The sequence below is a fragment of the Pezoporus wallicus genome, unplaced genomic scaffold, assembly GCF_028554395.1.
Source record: "Pezoporus wallicus isolate ANWC-B61680 ecotype Strahan unplaced genomic scaffold, APGP_CSIRO_Pwel_v1 contig_8837, whole genome shotgun sequence".
Classification (NCBI taxonomy): Eukaryota; Metazoa; Chordata; class Aves; order Psittaciformes; family Psittacidae; genus Pezoporus; species Pezoporus wallicus.
Genome location: NW_026636730.1, coordinates 536,819 through 552,314, shown reverse-complemented (window position 1 = coordinate 552,314; position 15,496 = coordinate 536,819). Strand labels below are relative to the sequence as shown.

The 15,496-nt window shown below is 41.7% G+C and overlaps 1 protein-coding gene across 1 annotated transcript in view; it reads left to right on the top strand.

Moving 5' to 3' along the window:
• Positions 1 to 15,496, top strand: part of DNAAF9 (dynein axonemal assembly factor 9) — a 74,781-nt gene that overhangs the window by 35,735 nt on the left and 23,550 nt on the right. The window contains exons 13-22 of the mRNA XM_057401283.1: positions 1,221 to 1,308; positions 1,712 to 1,788; positions 2,062 to 2,106; positions 2,825 to 2,870; positions 3,207 to 3,318; positions 4,199 to 4,269; positions 5,142 to 5,192; positions 5,986 to 6,073; positions 9,679 to 9,782; positions 13,362 to 13,508. Of these exons, the coding sequence (XP_057257266.1) occupies positions 1,221 to 1,308; positions 1,712 to 1,788; positions 2,062 to 2,106; positions 2,825 to 2,870; positions 3,207 to 3,318; positions 4,199 to 4,269; positions 5,142 to 5,192; positions 5,986 to 6,073; positions 9,679 to 9,782; positions 13,362 to 13,508 (829 nt within the window). The remainder of the gene's footprint in view (positions 1 to 1,220; positions 1,309 to 1,711; positions 1,789 to 2,061; positions 2,107 to 2,824; positions 2,871 to 3,206; positions 3,319 to 4,198; positions 4,270 to 5,141; positions 5,193 to 5,985; positions 6,074 to 9,678; positions 9,783 to 13,361; positions 13,509 to 15,496) is intronic.

The following is a 15,496-nucleotide window of genomic DNA, read 5'->3' as shown; positions in this document are numbered from 1 at the left end:
CCTTCACAAAATGAGACTTTGTTTATCCATGTTGATGTCCACTTCTCTGCATGTTGTAGATACCTGTCGAGCTTTAAGAACGTAGTAGATGACCTGCTTTGGTACTGCTCTCAGTCCTGATAAACCAGACCTTTCTGTAGAGATTTTGTCCTCCTTGCTCATTAGGATGATTTTAGGAGCCTCTTCTTGCTTCTGCAGTGGGGCAGGATAGCAAGAGATTGAAGATGTGTCAGAGGGAGCCGGTGGTGGTGACCTTTCATGCTAAGTACTGTTGACTTTTGGCAGTTGTGATGTGGTTCTCAAAAGCAAAAAAGTGAAGTTACCAGACCGCACTGGCATAGGTTGCCCAGAGAAGGTGTGGCTGCCCCATCCCTGGAAGTTCATGGAGAAGCATTGGTGCATTTTGGGCCATGTTTGGGAGCCTCAGACCCTTCTTTCCATACCTCAGAAATGCTTTGCGTATGGTGCATATAGCTTAAATGCTGTATCCTTCTCTATCCACCCTCCCTCAACATCTTTGCAGTTGCAGAGGAGCAATGAGAGGAGTGAAAATTTGGGGAATTAGGACTGTTTTGTTGATCTGCTTGCCTTTGTGTTCCAAAAGACTGGTTTGCTTTGGTATCTTTTTTTTTTTGACATTGCTGAAGGTGCTTCACTCTGTTGTGCTTTGTGGAACACGGGGCTCCCATTCTGTTCTTGTTGGAGTAGTTAGGATGTGCTCCTCAACACAACTGCCATGAAAGTCAATGATAAAATGTTTGTTTTTTTTTTCCTTGACTGATGAGGGCAGGGATACACTTGTGCCACGAGGTTTTTCCCCCAAGATAATCTGTAATTCAAGCAATTTTACTTGCTGTAATTCAGTTTATTTTACTTGAAAAGGTTAAATATAAAAGTATGAGGGTGCTGGGGTGCTGGCACAGGGTGCCCAGAGAAGCTGTGACTGCCCCATCCCTGGCAGTGTTCAAGGCCAGGTTGGACACAGGGGCTTGGAGCACCCTGCTCTAGTGGAAGATGTTCCTGCCCGTGGCAGGGGGTTGGAGCTGGATGTGCTTTAAGCTCCCTTCCAACCCAAACTATTCTATGATTCCTACACTTAATTCATCAAGGACCCCTTCAATATAGGAGCTGTTTTATGGGAGGACAACCAGCTCCTTTAAAACAGGGGAGGAAGAAAACTCTATCTGTCTAGTAAATGTTGTGTTTGTATCTCTCTTCAGTACGCTGTTGTCGCAAATATATACTGCTGTTGTAGAGGCTGTGCTTGCTGGCATTGAGTGCTATGCTAAAACTTCCACTGAATCCAAGGTAAATGAAGCACCCATTCTGTACACTGTCCTTGTTGATTTGGATTGCTTGCAATATAAGATTACATGCAAACCAAAAGAAAACATAAAATAGATGTTTCCATCAGCTTCATAACGTTAATACTGTGGCCTCCAACCAGTCTCTCTGAATTTTGTTTAAAACAGAGAAATTTCAAAGTGTATCTGATTTTATCCATCTACAATTGTTTTTTTCATCCTTCATGAGTTTTCCCTACCTTATAGTAAGGAAAATCAGTTATGTGAAAGAACAGATTTTAGCCTGGTGCATCAGTGTGTTGTTGTCTAGTATGTGGTCTTCTGTTTACCATATGGGTACTCCTGTGGTGGCTGGGATTTGGGAGTGTAGGAAATGAGATTTTATTCTCTATTTCCTTCTTTTTCAGGCAAAGGAGGTGGCAGAGCAGATGCTAATGTCTGTGTTCGATACCCTGCATTTAACCCAACTTAAAACAGCATTGCGGTATGTATTATCAAGTACTTATTGATGTCTTGTGTCGATGTATTAGCTTCATTGAGGGGAAAACGTTTGTCAAATATTAAGTTTAAAATGAACTTCCTGGCTGCCAAATACCAGGAGTTTGCTTTTAAAGCCATTATAATAATTCCATTTATCTTTTCCTCCCTTTTTTAATTGCTTCAGCAGTTATTTTGCTTTAAATCTGTTTTTGCTTATTTCTTACATGTAGAAGAAATATAAACTCCATTTTTCACCAGTACAGTTTCTCTTTTACAGCTCCAAAATCACGTTTCAAATTCAGGCTGTGAATAATCTTGGCAGGTTTGTATCATCATCTTACACTTCTTGATATGAATTAGTGGGTTTAATACAGTAATAAGTTTCTTTTTCTTGTCTTGGAACTTCTGAGGAAACATTGCATGGGTTATTTCAGGCAAGATGTTCTGAATGGTTTTGTGTACGAGGCAGTTTAATCCTTCAATATCTGTAATTCTGTGCAATCTTAAAAACGTCTAAAATACCTAAATCAACTGGGCAAACCAGTTTCATTCACTATTAGTGATCAGAAGCAGCAGAAACTAAGAGTTTGTTTTTAACTTAGTTGATACCATAGAATCATAGAATAGTTACGGTTGGAAAGGACCTTAAGATCATCCAGTTCCAATTCCCCTGCCATGGGCAGGGTTGCCTCACCCTAGACCATGTCACCCAAGCCCTGTCCATCCTGGCCTTGAACACTGCCAGGGATGGAGCATTTATCACTTCTTTGGGCAACCTGTGCCAGGGCCTCACTCCCCTCGCAGTAAAGAACTTCTGCCTTTGATCTAACCTGAACTTCCCCTGTGTAAGTTTGAACCCATCACCCCTTGTCCTGTCACTGTAGTCCCAAGCTTGTTTTTTTTTAATCCCCATCCTGTGTAATTGACTGAAATGGCCTACACAATCAAGAGTTTATTTGAAAATGCAATAGCTTTTTTGGCTGCTCTGAAGTGACTCGATGATCTAACCTTTAAATATTTCATTATCATTACTCTTCTAGAATTACTCCATTAGATAGTGAGGACAGCCAGAGTTTGATTAAAACGGTAAGTAAGCTGCTGTGTTCTGATCATACATTTTATTAGAGAATTGAGCTCAAATGGCTTTGTTTTTAATGGGACATGTTGAAGTTTTTATCCATGTGAATAGAAATATAAGGGAGAGATGAGAGAGATTCCAAGTGCTGAAACAAGGTAAAATTGAGTTTAACATGTCAGACAGCGCAATTTAGAATATAGTATTAACATAGAATAATGATCTCAGACTTTCCAGCCAATCTAAGAGTGTTTCAGGAGGTTTAAGACAAATGGATTTTCTGCTTCAATTGCATGTTTCAATTTGTGCTTTCTCTTCCTTTCTCTCCAACTGTTTGATTGCTGTAGGCATCAATGATGGTATTTGACATTCCAGACTTGCTCACAGGAAAAGGATGCTTGGGATCTGTTGTCTTTTCAGAGTCCTTTCTAACATCCCAGATACAAGTAAAAGAAAAAGGTACCTATTTTAAATGCTAATACCAGTGTTGCAGTTCTGACAGCTTTGATGTGATGGAAGAGCAAAAGGGCTTCTGATTGTTACTACTATTAGCATTATGGTTTTAAGCCTTTGGGTTCATTAAAAGACCCCAGTGTTTTAGCTTGAATATCTTAAGTGTCAAGTTTCTCTCATTTCACTTAAAAGACTTTGAGGTTTATGGCGGCTTTGTGATACAGCAGGGCTGAAGTGTGAAAAATTCAAGTGTAATAGCACCCTTCCTGCGTTTTCTTCAACCTAAGTGACTGTTTTCTACTGTATGAGGAAATTCAAACAGCTCTCTCCATCCCTTTTGTAGCACTCAGTTTATACAATATGTTTTAGTTTCAGTTGCTTTTTATTTGGAAAAGATGAAACAGAAGTGAAAAGGGGTATGACTTTTAGGAAGCTTGGGTTTGGAGCATTGAAAATACAGGATACTAAGGAATTTCCCTAACTTCAGACAGGTGCATGTTCTCCAGGTTGTTTACATGTGACAAAAATATATATTGGGGTTGTCTGGGTAATATGTATGAACTGTTGTATCCAGGCAGGCTGTGGGTTTTTAATCATGGGAGTTGGAACACTTTTGCTAGGGAGGAATGCAAAGGAAGAAGCCGTATACTAAGACCAGAATAAAAGCAGGGTTTCTTTAGCATCGTGTAGCAGCTCTGTGCATGTTACAGACCAAGACTAAGACCAAGAGCTAGTCTGCTGTGAAAGCTTCACTGAAACACTAATAAGTCCTTAAAATGATTTGATGATTTCCTAAAGGAATTTCAAGTCCTCAAAGTAACTCATTGAAAGTCTGGAGGGTGTCGGTGGTATTATACTACTTTGCTTTCCATTTACTCCCCTGCAGATGGCAGCATTAATTCAGAAACCAGCCACATAATACTGACGGCACCAATCCCAAGATACGCTTCTTGGCTGGTTAGTACACCAAAACTTCTTTGAGTTTCTTCTGTACATACAGATTCACAAATGGAAACTTGTTATAAAAGTGTGGATGTATGAGGAAAAGACCTGGAACTTGGGCATTGAAACAGAGTATTACTATATTAATACTATCCTGACTTTGAATTGGGGCATGGAGTGAAAAGCTAGTAAGTAGAAACAGGCATCTGGTTTCATTCACAGCACGAGTTTTAAATTATTTCATTTTCACCACTTCAGTTTTTTAGCTGTGTAAAGGCCTGGGTGTTTTTCAAGTACACAGTGTGACTTGTGTTTATTGTGGATCACTGCAGTGTTTGCCCCAGCAGAGAGCAAGGGCTCCTTCCAGACCTCTGATGTATTATGCTGTGTTAGAGGTGTAATTCGAATGAGTTTTACGAGGTTAGGCAACATTGTGCCTTTGGCAATCCATATTTAAACACTTTAAGAGTAATAAAAAAATAAGACTGAATGGAATACTCTATTTGTGTCAATTCAATAATATTTTAGTCTTCAATGGGGAATATTCCCTTGAATTTCAAGGCCGGGTTGGATGGGGCTTGAAGCAAGCTGCTTTAGTGGAAGGTGTCCCTGCCTGTGTCAGGGGGTTGGAGCTGGGTGAGCTTTAAGGTCCCTGCCAACCCAAACCAGGCTGGGATTCTCTGAAGGTGTTTCAAGGAACTCCTTAGACCCCAGGGTGACACAGTAACGAGAGCACTGCACTGGTTGAATCCCTCTACTCTCAGGACTTAAATTATTCACAGTACCTAAGAGTCTTGTTTGCCTTCCATCTTCTTTAATGCTTTTTATTTAACATCAGACTTGCTTTATCTACTAATAATACAAATGGAGACTCTTTCTGGCTGCAGGTTGAAGATAGTGATGTGAAACTCTCTGAAAAGGCACAGCATATATTGAAGGTAAAATGAATTCTTTTTGTTCAACTATAGAAGTTACACTTGCAAGAGCCAGTAGTTAAAAAATCTTAGCTGCTAGTCATAGTGGCTTTTATTATGCCTGTTAATCCTCTTCTACTAAAGACTTGCCTGTTCTACCCTGTTTCTTTCGAAGTTTGACCTACCCAAAAAAATACACAATGGGTGTAAAAGTTTGAGTCATTTCAAAGAATGGCAAAAGCCAAGAGCAGAAAGAGTTCTACTAAAGCTTGGATTTCATGGAAGTCTCGCTGAGTATTACCCATGCAGCACATGTGTTCCAAAGAAACACCCCAAACTCAATGCCATTCTAGATGCAACTTTCTTTTAACTTGGTTAGCATGCTAAATGGCTAAAGGAAAACACTGTAAGCACTCTGAAAAAGAAAAGAATTTGGGATCTGGGAACATCTTAAACCACATGAGTTTCACATTTGTGGTTTCATTTGTGGTTACCAGGAATCTTCATTATGAATAGATTTATTTTCCTGTTATATACTTTTAGTTCAGTGGATTGACAATCTAAAAACAAAAAGCTATGCCTTGTGGTTGTGACAATAGCTTGTAACTTAATAGCTACTGGCATAAAATGGGGAGAGGGGATCATTGATAAATGATCCTTTGACGTTCTGTCTTTCACTAGAATTTCTGTTTAAAAGTTCTGACAGATGCTGGTTAAAAAAGTCTTTTCTCTTGAAGAAAAGCATGAGAAAATATTCCTGCCTGGATTACAGTCCTTGATCCAGTCTGTGATACTCCTGTTTGTGTTTTCTGTTCAGGAAGACAAATCTTTTCTGGGCACTTTCCTCACTGGAGGTGATGGAGCGTATATTTATTCTAGCAATCCACAGGCCAAGCCTGCAGAAGGTGAGATGTGGTTTCTTGTTTTCAGTTGCTTATAGCGTTGTTCAGCATGTCCTTGTTTTGTGTTTGTTTTGGGTTTTTTTAAACATGAATGATGCAGAGCTTTTGGGTTTCACACGTCTGGTGAGCCTACCTATACCGTCCTAAGCTTTCTTTCCATTTGCTTTTACAATTCTCTTGTAAAACTCCATGTCTTACTTCTTTTGTACCCAATCTCTGCTTAGAATCATAGAATGGTTTAGGTTGGAAAGGACCTTAAGATCATCCAGTTCCAACCCCCTGCCATTGGCAGGGATGCCTCACCCTAGACCCTGTTGCCCAAGGCTCTGTCCAGGCTGGCCTTGAACACTGCCAGAGATGGAGCATTCACCGCTCCTTTGGGCACCCTGTGCCAGTGTCCCACCACCCTCACAGTAAAGAACTTCTTCCTTATACCCAACTTGAACTTCCCGTTTCAGTTTGAACTTGTTATCCCTTGTCTTGTCGCTACAGTCCTGATGAAGAGTCCCTCTCCAGCATCCTTGTAGGCCCCAAATCACTAGCTGTAGAAGAAGGACTCCTACCAGGGCCATAGGCTTGCTTTTTGAGGCACATGGGATTCTTACATGATTGACAGTGAAGCTTTGCATACCTAGAAGATGGCATTTTTTTCATAGTTAACATTCAAATCATGCAGAAACTGGCTGATTCTGTCCTTAATAGATCATGTACCATATGTTCCCTTCCTTTTCTGTACCTCCAGGAACATTAGGTTGGAAAGATTGGGCATTACAGTAGTGACAGGATGCTATGGGCTCCCGGCTCAAGAAGCAAAGGCAAATAGGTACCTTTTGGGCAATGTGACATGCTGCCTGTGATGTAGGAGGAGATTGGAATGATTTCTTTCTAAATTTACTCATGGAGTTGTGTTCATTGCTCCTAGCAAAGCCTCCTCCTGGAGTTGACATGCTGTCCCAGTTTTTTACCATTGTCATTTTCACTTAGGAGCTGCAGTGCTTCTTAGCCCAAATGTTCACTGTGTTATTATAGAAACCCAAGCTGGTTTGGGTTGGAAGGGAGCTTAAAGCTCATCCAGTTCCAACCCCCTGCCACAGGTGGGGACACCTTCCACTAGAGCAGCTTGCTCCAAGCCCCTGTGTCCAACCTGGCCTTGAACACTGCCAGGGATGGGGCACCCTCACAGGGAAGAGCTTGTGCCTAAGAGCTCATCTCAGTCTCCCCTCTGGCAGGTTAAAGCCATTCCCCTTGGCCTGTCCCTACAGGCCCTTGTAAAATGCTTGATCTTCATCCTTTTCAAGTTCAGTCAAGTCACTGCTTTATGACACAAGTTTACTAGCAACAGTCTTGGATCATTCCTCCTCTTTAGGTCCTTTTACCTTCAAGAACTTAAAAGTGACATGAATATCAGAGTAGTATAACTAAAGGCAATTTGGGAGGTCTTTTAGGAAGGGATTCCCTCACTCCACAGCCTTGTGTTAGTGTGCCATACTTTGCCTTCAACCCATAGATGCTTCTTAAAGCATAGTATTTTTATATTCCTCTGTACAGGGAATATGCTGTTGTTGCAGTACTGCTGTACAGCAGAAGAGAACTAATAGATTAGGTCTTAAGGAGAGGCTGTTCACCATGAGAGTGCTGAGGCACTGGCACAGGGTACCCAGAGAAGCTGTGGCTGCCCCATCCCTGGCAGTGTTCAAGGCCAGGTTGGACACAGGGGCTTGGAGCAAGCTGCTCTAGTGGCAGGGGTTGGAGCTGGAGGAGCTTTAAGGTCCCTTCAACCGAAACCATTCTTTGATGCTATGATTCCATGAATACCTGACATTTAAGTGCTCAGCTAAGCTGATGATCTTCAGAACAAAGCCTTCAGCTTTAATGTTTTTGCAACAGTGCAGTGCAGTCTTGAGGATAAATAATGATGTAGAAGGCAATTAAACAGCAGCCTTCACAGAGCACTATTTGCTTTTGCTCTCATTGAGCAGATTTTACAGAAAGGTTAGTGCAGAATAATACATTTAGCTATTGTGCAATACAGTGCTGTGGGCACATAATTCAAACTACAAAAGCTACAAAATGGTGAATTACTGGTTGGCTTGGTATTTTTGGCTTGTGAAAACTGGCTCTGTGTCCTGGTGGAGCAATTTCCCTTTTTGGGGGAGATTTGTGAAGTTAAAGTTTTGATAACTCTTGGGCTGGAGAGGTGTAAGTAGGTGGTATAAGGGCTATGATGTAACACTTCAACAGGGGAGATACTCTCTTAGGTGTCAAGTGAAAACGAACTTGATCTCATTGCCTTCCATGTACAGTGTGAGACAGTTTGCTGTGCTCTAATTTGGGCTTGCTGAGGTTGCAGCTATGTAGTCTGGCAAGGATAGGTGTAAAAGGTACTGCCAGACAGGCACTCATGTTCTCTCCCTGTCACTTGTGTCTGAATGTGACAAGGTATGCATTCGTGACTAAAATGCATCAGGAAAGCTCAGGCTGCTGAACCTTTTCCTTTGTGTGTTAATACAGCTGCTCTGTTAGGGATTTTTGTAGGATGAACTAAGTCAATCAGTCTGAAACTCTCTTTTGTGATTAATTGCTTGTGATTAAACACAAGTAGTATAGTAAGTTCTTGATACAGTCTGCTGGCTTCCATGTTAAAGGAAGCTGGGTTAGTTTGGATTAATTAATATGGTTTTGGCTTGCTTTTCTGTTATAAAAGAATGAACATCTCTGATGAGGCCCGGGCACAGGTTGCCCAGAGGCCAACAAGAAAGCTGGAGAGGGGCTTTGGACAAGGTCACGTAGTGACAAGGGGGAATGGCTTTAAGATTAAAGAGGGTAGATTCAGCTTGGATCTTAGGCAGAAGCTGGTCCCTGTGAGGGTGCTGAGGCGCTGGCCCAGGGTGCCCAGAGAAGCTGTGGCTGCCCCATCCCTGGCAGTGTTCAAGGCCAGGTTGGACACAGGGGCTTGGAGCAAGCTGCTCTAGTGGAAGGTGTCCTTGCACGTGGCAGGGGTTGGAGCTGGAGGAGCTTTAAGGTCCTTCCAACACAAACCAGTCTGGGATTCTGGGAAGATTCTATTTCATATCAAGCTCTTTTTCATTAAAGTGAAGCCTTAATAGTGAACAGTTTTGAAGATCTTATTCTAAGTTGCCATTTCAAGAGGGAAGATGTCTGAATTTCCTTATTATTTCTGCTGGGCATCCTTTGGTCGATGAGCAACATGGGCAGTCATGTTTAGCTATATGTTTTAATTACTTCACTGCCTGGCTTTGCTTTGTTCTAAATGTAACTCCGAGTAATACCAGTTCTTTTCCTCTTGTACAAGAGGAAACAGCCTCTAGCTGCACCAGGGAAGGTTTAGGCTGGTTATTAGGAAGAGTTTCTTCCCCCAAAGGGTGCTCAGGCATTAGAACAGGCTACCCAGGGCAGTGCTGGAGTCATGTGCACACACCATGTAGATGAGGCCCACAGTGCCATGGGTTAGTGGTGGTCTTGGCAGTGCTGGGTAATGGTTGAACTTGATGATCTCAAATGTCTTTCCAACCCAGTTGATTCTGTGGTTCTGTGGTGCTGAAATCTTGAGATACAGCTAATCTGATATTTTTTCTTTCAAATTCTAGGCAAAGTGTACTTCTTTTCAGATGGCATTCTCTTTTCTGATCCCCACCATGGCAGCATTTCCATTTCAAAGAACCATATGAGTTCCATTTCCTTCTACGATGGGGTGAGCATTGCATTTGTTCTTACTGTCATGATTTTTTTATCAGTTTTTGACAATACTTCTTTAGGGTACTAGTGTAGAGCTTCAATTTCAGTTGCAGTTCTCCAAGCATTAAAGTGTAATAACTGATGCAAATCTCCACGCTTTCGATATTGATCAGCTTAACCACTTAGTGATGAACTGAACTGTAAGGAGGAGGGAGTTTTATATTAGGCTGAGTTACCAATGTGGTCTTAATAGCGTGGAAAATTGCTTTTTATTAAAAAAATGTAGAATATAACATTCATAGAGCATTGAGCAGTTTTAGGTGATGGATAGAGAAAAGTTCAAACATCGTGGAGCCATGTAGGGTATTGGAGGGTGAAATGCTGCCTTGTATTCACAATACATTTAACCTTCAAACAAAAGCTCGTGGCAGTGTATTACTTATCTCTGGAGAGGTCACGAGCGGTGTCTGTCTACTGTCCTAGAGCCTTGTGTAACTGACAGGGTGAAGGGACTGACTGGTTTATGTTGAGAAGTGAGAAGAAAAGGCCTGTTCCATGTAATAACGCATATTCTGAGTTGAGGTGGACTTTGGATGTTCCTGTGGTCAACTTTTATCACTTGGCCAACTTGCCAAGCTAATGTTTTGGTCTTCTGGCTTAGTGGGAATTGAGAATTAGGCTAATGATGGCAACTCAGCTTATTTTTTCCCCTCTTCAAGGCAGACACACTGCGTTAGCTATCACTTTTTGAGAATGGAAAAGAGATTATTTTGGTTGGTTATTGTTTCCTAAGCACTGACAAAAAAGCCCTAAAAATCTCAGTTTCCTTTGGTTTCTATTTTCTTCAGGTACAGTATTACACATTTGTTCAGTGACCTCCAGAAAGCATTGTGTCGCTATGATTTCATCATCTAATGGAGGAAACCAGTAAAATACAATCAAAGTGTGTGATTCCATTGATATGAAAACACAACAGTGAAGAGAATCTTACCTTAGCTGCCTTTTCTTGTATTTGATATTGATTGCCCCGTGGTAGTTTAAGAAGCTATTTTAACATTGACCTTCCTTCTATTGTTTGAGTCAAGACACTCACTTTCATAAAACTAGCTATTTATGGGGCCTGGCTATCACTCTTGAACTGGTGCCAGATTTTTGTGTAAAGCTAAACCTTGACAGAGAGCATTTGATTGTTCAAGTGACTTGGCATAATACAAGGGTGGGGAGCTGAAAATGTTCAGAAGTGACAGGAGAAGAAGGGTAATTGTTAGCCTGCTTTTTCCTAAAGTTATTGGAACAATATTGATGGAAAAGATAGGCTGATTTAGTGCTAGGATTTAAAGTAAAGAGTACAAAGATCTTAGGAATTCAAAGGACAGTTTCTTAGCTGCTCTGTCTCCATGCCTGCTAGATGCTTCTCTTTTTAACTTGAAAGTATCTGCACTTCTGCCTCCAACACGTGCTGCAGGCTTTCTAATCTGAGAAGCTGGGTACCTACCTTCTGCTTGAGGTCCTGAAGTCCGTGGAGCTCATAGACCATGAGTGCATGGAGGACAGGATAGATTCCTCAAAAAAACCTGTACTATGAAGGTCTAAAGCAGAAACCATCCCAATCACAGCAGAGTCAAACATGAATGACCCATCTTGTAGGGCAGCACTATTCAGACTTAGCACCAGCCATCCTGGGAGTGAAAGCAAGCCCAGGAGGGTCCACTGCCACCCAGTCTTCAGACTCTTGCGTTTATTTGTCTGTCTTCTATAGTTGTTCATAAAATCATGGAATCCTAGAATAGTTGGGGCTGGAAGGGAGCTTAAAGCTCATCCAGCTCCAACCCCTGCCATGGGCAGGGGACACCTTCCACTAGAGCAGCTTGCTCCAAGCCCCTGTGTCCAACCTGGCCTTGAACACTGCCAGGGATGGGGCAGCCACAGCTTCTCTGGGCACCCTGTGCCAGTGCCTCAGCACCCTCCCAGGGAAGAGCTTCTGCCTAAGAGCTCATCTCAGTCTAAATTCAGTCTCTGTAAACTGTATCAAGGCATCTTTACTGTGTAGGGCTTAAGGTGCCATGTGCTTAGTTTTAAGGTTTTATTCAAGACCAAGTATTTCAGTGTGTAAATAACTGATTCCAGCCCTCATTTTGGCCATTTATTAAGTGAAGAAATATTACTGAGTAATATTTAGATTTCACAACAGCACTTAACATCTTGTAAAACACTGAACTGGGTTCTTTTAACCTAATGTCCACGAGGGTTATTGCTGCTGTTTTTCAGCTTTTTCCAATTTATGGAACCCTAAACATTTTCCAGGAGGAGGAGCACACTGTTGGGTACTTTACATGCAGATTGCAGCATGGATGAGTTGGCCTTTTAGTCACTTCTTATGAAAGCTGTAGGCTGTCCTGCAGGATCCAGGATCTGAGGACTATGTTCTGAAAACCATTTCTTCTTAAAAGGAATTGTTCTCTTTTAGGAGAATGTGTTTGCATGTTCTTCTGTAGCCTCAATGACTTTGAGAGGATTACTTCTATAATTAATCGCTCAGACAGGAAAGGGTTGAGATTCTCTTTGCAAATGTCCCTGAATTGATACCAGTTCTCGTGTAAGTGTTCCCCAACTTGTGCTTTTTCTTCTCTAAAGTTAGTAAGTTGAGTTCTTTGCTCATTTCTCCTGTCTAAAGGGAGATGGATGCTGCTTAGTTCTGCTTTGAACTCTGCTTTCCTGGGATGTTTCATTTTGCTCAATTATACTGTTTTTCTACTACTTTGGTGTGAAAATAGCTACAGGTCAAAGCTTAAGCATAAATTACTTCAGCATTCTCAGAGTTGCATATAAATGCCCATCTTGACATCCAGAAAACAAAGGGTTGGTGTTGTTTTATTAGACCAAAAATAGGACAACCAGAGTTCACTGTTACTAAGGGAGACTGATCTTGAGGGCTTCAGCTTTCTGTTGGTGAAGACATGATTCAGGTGAAGAAGCAATAGATTTAGTAGAACTTGTGCTCATTAAAGAAAGAGAGGAATAGGATGCTTCCAACTTGCAGGTGACCTGCACTTCAAATTACAGACCTGATAGTTGAGTTTCATTGCAGTATGGTTCCTTTCAGGTCAGAAACTCAAGAAATGATAGAAAACCCACTTTGCAATAGCACCATAACATCCTTCTAATCTTTTTAGCTGATACTGAATTCATTCTTCCAGGGTATTCATGTCAGAGATGTGTAGGTGTAGATGAAGGTGGCTTTGTTGTTGTGAAACATTAGCAGAGGAAAGGGCTCAAGGTCTAGTTCTGGTGGAGGGAAAAGAGTAGATATTAAAATGCAGGCTTCTCTTTTTGAGGCAAGACAAGACTTAGGTGCTTAAGACAATCTCAGATGCTTTCTTTAAAGCTTATGGTACCTCTAGTAGCTGTAAAGTAGAAAGTGAGGAGTCCTGTCACAGGCTGCAGTTGATCCTTCTACTCCATACCTGTGCTAATGAATGTTCGGTCTTTATGCATGCCTAGCTATGACTGTAGTAGTTACGATCTCTGCTGTTTCATGTATTAATCCTTTTTTTTTCACTTTCAGTAACTGTTGTCCTGTTTCTTCCTTTTCCAGGATTCAAACAGTATTGTTGCTGCTCTCTTCATAGACTACAAAAGTTCCTTGCTTGCTCATCTACCAGTTGAATTCCATACCCGAGACAACTTCCTGATGATTGCGCTTTTCCCCAAAAGAAAGATTTATAAGGCTTTTTATTCACAGGTACAGTAATAAAAGATTGGTTTGGGTGCACAGGTGGGAACCACACGATTATTCTTTGTGTTTCAGATGAAGGTTGAATTTGTTGATGTCTGTCTTATCCCCTTCTTTCAAATGTAGTTCATTTCTCTATTAGATGAGCCACTAAATCTTGTCACCAGGTAAGTAAATACAGGCAAGGTTAAAATTCAAGATGGTTCTTGCATCAGTCTTCCCAAGCAAAACCTTTTCCTATATCTCAGCTTTTCCTGTGTCTCAGTGAACAAGAAACAGGCAGTTAATACTGAGGAAGCATCAAGTTAGGAAATACATTGAAAACCTCCTCTTTGAAGCTGGATGGATTTATGGGAGGGTATTGAGAGAAATGGCTTGATGTGATTTTGAGGCTGCCTACCTTGTATATAAAATCAGGGTGTTGCAGGAGGAAGGGCAGCTACAGATAACTTTTTCAGTAGTGGTAGATAACAAGGGCAGTAACCATAGACTGCAGCTTTGAAGACAGAGACCGATTGTTAGGAGGAGGTTTGTGCAGTGACTGGAACAGGTCACCCAGACAGCGCACCTCCACCTTTGAAGATTTTGAAGTCATACTTGAGCTGATCTGTATTGCCATCAGTAGTCCTGCTTAGAGTGGGAGGTGGGTCTGGAGACCTTCAACCAGGAAGTCTGATTCCCTGGGTGACCTACAGCATCTGCCTTGCTGACTTGAGATTGTCATGGACTAGACTTGCCCTACCCTCCCAGTCTTTCCAATACCTGAAGAACCAACAAGAAGGTTGGAGAGGGGCTTTGGACACAGGCCTGTAGGGCCAGGCCAAGGGGAATGGCTTGAACCTGCCCGAGGGGAGACTGAGATGAGCTCTTAGGCAGAAGCTCTTCCCTGGGAGGGTGCTGAGGCGCTGGCACAGGGTGCCCAGAGAAGCTGTGGCTGCCCCATCCCTGGCAGTGTTCAAGGGCAGGTTGGACACAGGGGCTTGGAGCAAGCTGCTCTAGTGGAAGGTGTCCCTGCCTGTGGCAGGGGTTGGAGCTGGAGGAGCTTTAAGCTCCCTTTCAACCCAAACCAGGCTGAGATTCTATGATTCTATGGAGCATTATTGCTCTTGATCTTAGGAACTTGCATGTGTGAGAAACTTAAACTTATGTATGCATTTCTAGTGATTTTGTTGCTCGTTAAACTTAATGCTCACCATGTGCTTTCATTTTGTCTTCTGAAGCCAGTGAGTGCTCTAACAGCTTGTTTTCTAGTAGTTGCATTTTAAATGTAGCACTGGTGTATAATTGGCTACAGCAATTGTATGTAGTGGCAGAGGTTCTATTGTGTTTTTTTGTGGTTAGACACATTTGGATCGTGATCCTTAGGGAAGTTTTGTTAAAGTCTCTAAGTATCCCATATGGCGTTGTATTATTCTCTGAGCATATTGGCTTTATGCATTGTAATGCAGAGGCTTTTAATAAACATGACTTTATAACAATAGCACTTTTGAGGAAACGAGCCTGGAAATTTTAGGGCTTCACAAGGGGTTTGATATATGCTCCTGACACTGGACAGGGAAAGACCACCTAGCTCAGTGAGTAGTCCCCACTGGTAGCATTAATGGTACCCTGTTATTTGAAGTGTTTAGAATCCTCCCACTGTTCCAGTGTGTGAGCAGTTGGGAATGGTTGGTTGGTTTGTTCTTGAATTTTCAGCTTATTTTATTAGGTTTACTTTTATATATTTGGGTGCTTTGTGTTTTTCCTATTGCTCTACCAGTAGACATCCTTGAGGTAGTCAGAAATTTTGGGCCTATTCTTTCTGAGTTAGTTGGCTTAAGAAAACCAAATCCTTTTACTGTATGCTTACAAAAAGTTCTGTTTTCCTCTAATCATTGTAATATTCTTGATCTGTTTTTTGGCTGTAGATACTGTGTGTAGTATCCGAGATGAAGGTAGTTGTGTCTTGTACAAAGGCAGTATAGTTCCCCCTTCTGCAGATGTTCAGAGATACCCTG